Source organism: Tenrec ecaudatus, chromosome 13, assembly GCF_050624435.1.
Source record: "Tenrec ecaudatus isolate mTenEca1 chromosome 13, mTenEca1.hap1, whole genome shotgun sequence".
Taxonomy (NCBI): Eukaryota; Metazoa; Chordata; class Mammalia; order Afrosoricida; family Tenrecidae; genus Tenrec; species Tenrec ecaudatus.
This window is the reverse complement of record NC_134542.1, coordinates 24,093,243-24,099,506: the sequence shown is the minus strand read 5'-3', so window position 1 is coordinate 24,099,506 and position 6,264 is coordinate 24,093,243. Positions and strand designations below refer to the sequence as shown.

General features: G+C 38.6%; 1 protein-coding gene across 1 annotated transcript in view; it reads right to left on the bottom strand.

The window, feature by feature from the left end:
• Positions 1–438: 438 nt before the first annotated feature.
• Positions 439–6,264, bottom strand: part of ABCA12 (ATP binding cassette subfamily A member 12) — a 194,028-nt gene continuing 188,202 nt past the window's right edge. Inside the window, exons 51-53 of the mRNA XM_075530221.1 lie at positions 5,515–5,620; positions 2,479–2,616; positions 439–546 (exon numbers count right to left, since the gene is read on the bottom strand). Coding sequence (XP_075386336.1) covers positions 439–546; positions 2,479–2,616; positions 5,515–5,620 — 352 coding nt within the window. The remainder of the gene's footprint in view (positions 547–2,478; positions 2,617–5,514; positions 5,621–6,264) is intronic.

Here is a 6,264-nt window from a genome sequence, read left to right as displayed (position 1 = left end):
TCAGAGTAGAGCCATGTATTCATGATCATGCTCATTGTGTGAGTTAAAAAAAATAAATTATTTTGATTTCTTTTCCACCCTACCTTACATTTTTTCCCTAACTTACACTTTTCAATTACTAATAACCATGCTTTTAAAGCTGTCTTTTTATTGAAAGCAATAAATTAAGACATTAATCTTTAGGTAGTTTCACTTTTGTATAAGAATCACCAGCAAATACATGAGCATGCTCACAGTGTTGGGTCTACAAGATTGCAATTCAGTAGCAATAACATTCATGACCTTAGAAAGCAAAAATCTCATTTACAGTTACTTGCTAGTGTTATACAACTGGAACTTGCCATACAATATAATACTTTAAAGTTATGATAATTCGGAGAAACATTATCTTCCAAACGAAGTCACAGGTCATTGCTGAGACTGCGCTTGCAGGAGGTGCTAAGAGTCTATCCGATCATGCTGGGGGGCAACACTTATGGTGGAAACTTGGCAACTGGTATCAGTAGTTTCATAGGACTTTTGATCTTTGGCAAAGTTGATGAAAACCTAATATTTCAAGAGAAATAAAACAGTTAGCGTTTGGTTAATAAAGGAAGAAATAAGATTAATTACACACATACACAAAAGAAGAGCACATATGTAATACACTGGACTTTATAGGGACTTTATAGGTAGACGTGCTCAGTAGCAGATTTTTCAGATACTCAAACTTAACTAGTGTTTGAAAAATAACATTTCTACCTATAGGTATAATTATGTCTACAATCATACAATAAATCTAAAATTAAAAGGCCACTGACATCAATTTGATTTTCTCGTTTCTGAGCCGATAGCTCTTGACAGGACCGGACAGCCTCCTCTTCTGCCCACAGAGCCACGAGTGGGTTTGGATCTCTGACCTTCTTCAGCAGCACACTGCATCACCATATCTATAGCCAGATAGCTATATTCATATGCCCAACATCAGTATGTCTAGCTACTGACTACGTCCCACTCACTCACTGCTATCGAGTCAATTCTGATGCAGAGCGTCCTTATAGGACAGACTGGACCTGCCATAGGACAGACTCGACCTGCCATAGGACAGACTGGACCTGCCCCTGCAGTTTCTCAACACTCTAACTTTCCAGGAACAGAAAGCCTCATCCTTCTCTCAAGGAGCTGCTGGTGGTTTCAAACTGCTGAACTAGTGGAAACTGTTTGCTTGATAGTGATGAGAGAAATTTCACTAGTTTCAATTTAATGCACTAAAATAAAACGAGCACAGAAAGCCAGCTATTCATGAAACAGGCAGACCTATGTTCATTATATCTATTAATCATAGATTTATCTAAAAAAAAAAGATTCACTGAAGCTTTATTCTATGCCAGGCCTGGTGCTAATGGTTGACCACCAGTAATATCCTTTTCAGTAGGAAAGGATGGAAGCTTGGAGATGGCCGCTAACTTTTTTCTGTTATAAAGCCGTGGTTTCCAAAAGCTCCTATTAAAATGCGTAAAGCGTCCATTAAGAGTCTGCGCCTACACGCCAGCACCATGCACCGACTCGCTTAGAGGCCCTGTGTGCCACAGTTGCAGACCCATTCCAATGATGGTGGAAAATGCTCTATATGTAGGTGGGCTGAGCTGCGAAGATTAAAGCAACGCAAAGGTGAAGAAGGAAGACCTCTGAAACCTCTACTTACCGAGTGTCAATATAATTAAGGCAGAGGATTCAAATGAAACAAAAGAATCCTGCATTTGCCTCCTTTGCTGATAGAATTGAGCAAATCTAAAGAACTGGCACTAAATTCCCTCTAAATATTCGGATGCTATGCTAATCAACATAAATGTTCTCTTAGGCCTCCATGGGGGAGAAAGTAAGAAACATGAGAATCGTCCCTTTTGTTGCAGGGGTGGTAATAAGGTTTGTTTTACACATACATACATAGTCTGATGGTATCAATGTCACACAGAATAGAAACAGTTTCATCTCCTCATTAACAATGCTAACACTTTTCACATATTTTTAAAAGTCCCTGATGCAGTTGGAAATAAATTAAGCTTTTTGCTAAATTTTGCAGGTGCAAGATTAGCGATTGCTTCGATGAAAAACAAATTGAATGTCATTAAAAAGGAAAAAAACAGAATGCAGAATACAATGACATGTGACATTGTATAGGAAGGCTCAGATTTACAACATATCCGAGTTATGATAAGCCACACTTATGATGGGTTCTTTTCTGCTTTTGTGCATTTCATCATAGATAGTAAGGACCACATAAAATGTAGTGCATAGTTTGATGATGCTATCATTCTCAGAAGTTTATTCACAGATGTCGATGTTCAAAGATCAGATTTATAAACATACTGATAATAAAAAGCAACAATAATGAAAACTTTAAAAAAATAAGAGCGGCCCCACTGTGGAGTCATTAGAACGGACCCCCATCGTGAACTGGAGACCACCTGCAGACACAAGTCTTACACTCCATCTTACCTCTTCCAGAGTGGTCTGGCTCACGAGGAAATTTGTTATATTTAAGGACGCCTTGTTGGTTTCTAGAAGATCAAAAATGTTTGCTACGCCTCCTGCTGTGACGGGTACATGATACTCCAGCATGCTAAGATGCTGATCCTGGAAGAAACGAAAGGAAAACAGACATTTCTTTTGCAGTGTCAGGGAATACTGGTGTGGCTAGACATAACTTTGCCAAGAGCTAAAGAAAGCACTGAAATTCATTTCACTGGAAATTAGACTAGAGTGTAAAGAGTGGGTAGTTTTGGAAACCAACAGCTTGCAAAGAGAAGATGAACAGTTTTATGAATGTCAGAGAGAAAACAAATTAAAAAGCTAATGAAAATCCCAAAGTGTTCCACATTCACGCACCTGCAACGTCATTATCTTCTTGCTTGGGCAAGAAAAATCTGTGGAATGGTATTTCCATTTTCTGATTATGCTCACTCATGTAAGTTTTTTCAGAGATTGCCTCTTGGCATTTCATATTCATATTAGAATTGCTTTTGAAATGCTTGGAATGACCGTATGAGAGACCTCTTCCAAACAATGTCTCAGTCTTTCCCAACCTTGACTCACTACACTTCTTTGCAATTCCTTTATTTCCGTCAATAGTATCACCACCTGCCTAGGAAGCTATGCTAATTGCTAATTCTAATCTATTCTATTTTTTAACAAGTAACATTGTGCTGTTTCTGGGAATAGAAAAGCCTCGTCTTGCTCTTTTGAGGCAGCCGGTGGTTTCAAACTGCGAGCCTTGTGGTTCACAGCCCAGTAGGTAACCCCTACCCCGCCGGGTCTCCAGTGAAGAGTGATGGTGTGCCTTCTACTGTTATTGCAAAATTAATACTCATGCCTTTCTTTAAATTTAACTCGAATCAGTTACCATATCCTATTTCTTTTCCTCTAAAATAATTCCAGTTTAAATGTTCTTCTCCATGTGTACCATCAAGACTATTGACTTGACGCTTATTCCTCCTGCCCGAGTCGCTGAACCACTTCTTCAGGAACCTAGTGACTATAGACAGTTATATTATCTGGCACCAAACCAGTAGGATAATCAGTCAGACACACTAATGTAGTCAGAATGTATTCTTTCTCGAATCTGTTCATGCAAACTATCATGGAACATACCTAGACCATGCAACCTATCATGGAGCACACCTCATTCTAATATTCCAGCCTCCCATAGCTGGAAACTCCTCTCCTGACCCTTGAACATTGTCTAGTGTCTCCCCTGGATTTGTTTTCTGCTCTATAATCTGTCACAGTGCTGGTACCATCTTGCTTATTTATGCTCCTAAATTGTTGTTTTGTTACTGCTTTCTAGATGCCCAGAAACCACCACAGACTGGTGAATAATAGCCTGCTTAGAGAGAAAACAAACTTTTATAGTCACTGCAGTTGCCTTGTTGAGAGCACGCTCCCCAGAGAAACACTCGGCAGGAGGATGCAGTCTTATCACTCATGAATAAACACAGATTTCGAACCAGACATTCACTAAAAGAAAACGCATTACAACCGACACAACTTGTGCAAGCAAGGTGTCCCTTAATGTTTAAATTTGATTTTAATTTAGATGATAGGAAATGGGCTTTGATAAGAATCATAAAAGCTGTGATTTCCTGGAGAGGCTAGCCATGATTTGGGGAGGCTGAGGCAAAGGCATTTTGGAAAGGTAAAGATAAAGAATTGGCCCTCTAGTTTGTTTTCTAAAATTATTTCCCATTATGAGTGTGCCTTACACTTTATGGAAATATCTTCATGGATACTTTATTATTTAGGTCTAAGTCAAATCTTGTGAAATACATGTTATTGTTCCTGTTTTGCAAATGAAGGAAAGGAGGCTCAGAGACCATAAATGTTTTGCTAGAAATCACACAAGCAGAACTGTATCTCAGTTCAAATCTTTCTCATTTCTTCTGTGCCACTCCACATTAATTTCCTTCTCACGGTCTACAAACATTGGCTACAATCATCATCTACAAATTATTTGTAGATCAAAGATATTATTGATAGAACTTTTTTGACCAAGTATATTTAACTATTGCTATGCAATATATATATTAAATCCCCAAATGTGTGCGTGTTATCCTGTGGAGATATATGAGATGGCTTCAAAAATTTATGGAAAAATGGGCTTAGACAATAATGGATTATTTCCCAAAGCTTTGGAAGCTTCCTCACACATGGGGGTAAGTAAAAAAAGTATTGCTACAAAATCATAGAAACTTTTACTAAACAAACATATTGAAAGGTTAAGCAATCTGTTTCTCAACACATCCTCCATCTAGGTCTATTTACACAGTTCAGTTTCTCTCTGCCCCAAAGAACTCTGTCCTTTGATTTTCACCACGACTTTGAGGTTGGGGAAGAAATCTGAAGGGGCAAGATAAAGGTGGCAGGGTAGATGGGGTTAGGCTTCCCAAGGGGATTCTCATAGGACAGCTCTCACTACCATCAAAGGATGCAACTTTTTGTGCATGTTTTAATTCATGTGGCCGCGTGAGGACTTGATTTTTATCTTGCCTAGTTCAAATTTTATCAGTGGTATCATTGAAACAAGGAGATGAGAGGAGAGAATCTTTTGGAGCTCTAATATTCCGAAGCGCCATCATTTATCTTACACACACACCAAAGTCCATGGTCAGAGAAGCCAGAAGTATCTGTCCCCTAATAAGTACAACTGATAAGCTAGTAAACGCATGAACTCAAAAACCACTTCAGATGATCATTTAACTTTGTCAAGATGATACAAATATGTCTATGAGAAAGGGGTATGCCAAGTTTAAACCACTAAAAATACATAATTAAGATGATATTCTATAAATATATAATATTATGGAATTTGAAGATCCTATTTGTGAAGGTTAAATATGCTTCATAGTATCTCATGTGTTGATGTAATCAATATATTAGGATTAATAACACAGCTCTGGTCAACTTGAAAATGACATCCACTGTGATATTCGATTATAACAATTAGAACCAGGCAAGGTCCAAAGGTGTCTGACTTACTTTCAAGTATGTTTTTGGAAAGTGCAGCTGCATGAACCTTGTAAGGGCCTCCATGCGCACTTCGGTATTTTTCACGTGCACCTTCACAGTAAATCCTCGTCCAAACCTACAAAGAAAAAGTGCAAAATATGATAGGCGTGACCCTTTGCCAAGATCGCTCTCCTGGAATTCCAGACAATGAAGTAGGACCCGAGCAGACCACTATAGCCCCTGTCTCTTATGAAGACGGTCACTTTGCCGTAACAGAGCAGGGCATGTGACAAACTAGAAAGAGCGCAGTGCCGTGGTTTCGTACTTTATGTCTACCACGAGAGAGTCATAGTCTCTGTGTGAAAGCTGCATTAGAGAGAGAACACAACACCTCGGCTTTCTGTGGCATCCATGAATTGGCAATCGATGTCAATCTGAGAGGTTAAATATTTTCTAATTTTAAAATAAGCAAGGCCTTGAGAAGCAGGCCATTGGAGATTTCGTATCAACGGCAAGGGTGAAAGTCATTGGGCTATAAAAATAAATAACAAATCCACATGCTAGCGAACTGTAAGCACCAAGTTCAAAAACAAGTCACAGCAGTCTTCTTACAAGCAACGTTTAAGATCCTCTTTCGATCTTGGATTCTCATCTTGGCGAATATTATCTTACAAGAAAGAAACATTTTTGTAGCAATAAAATGTAACACCCTAACATCTAGATGGTAATGTGTATATGTATAAATGCATAACACCGGTCAACTACAGTATTGTTTAATTT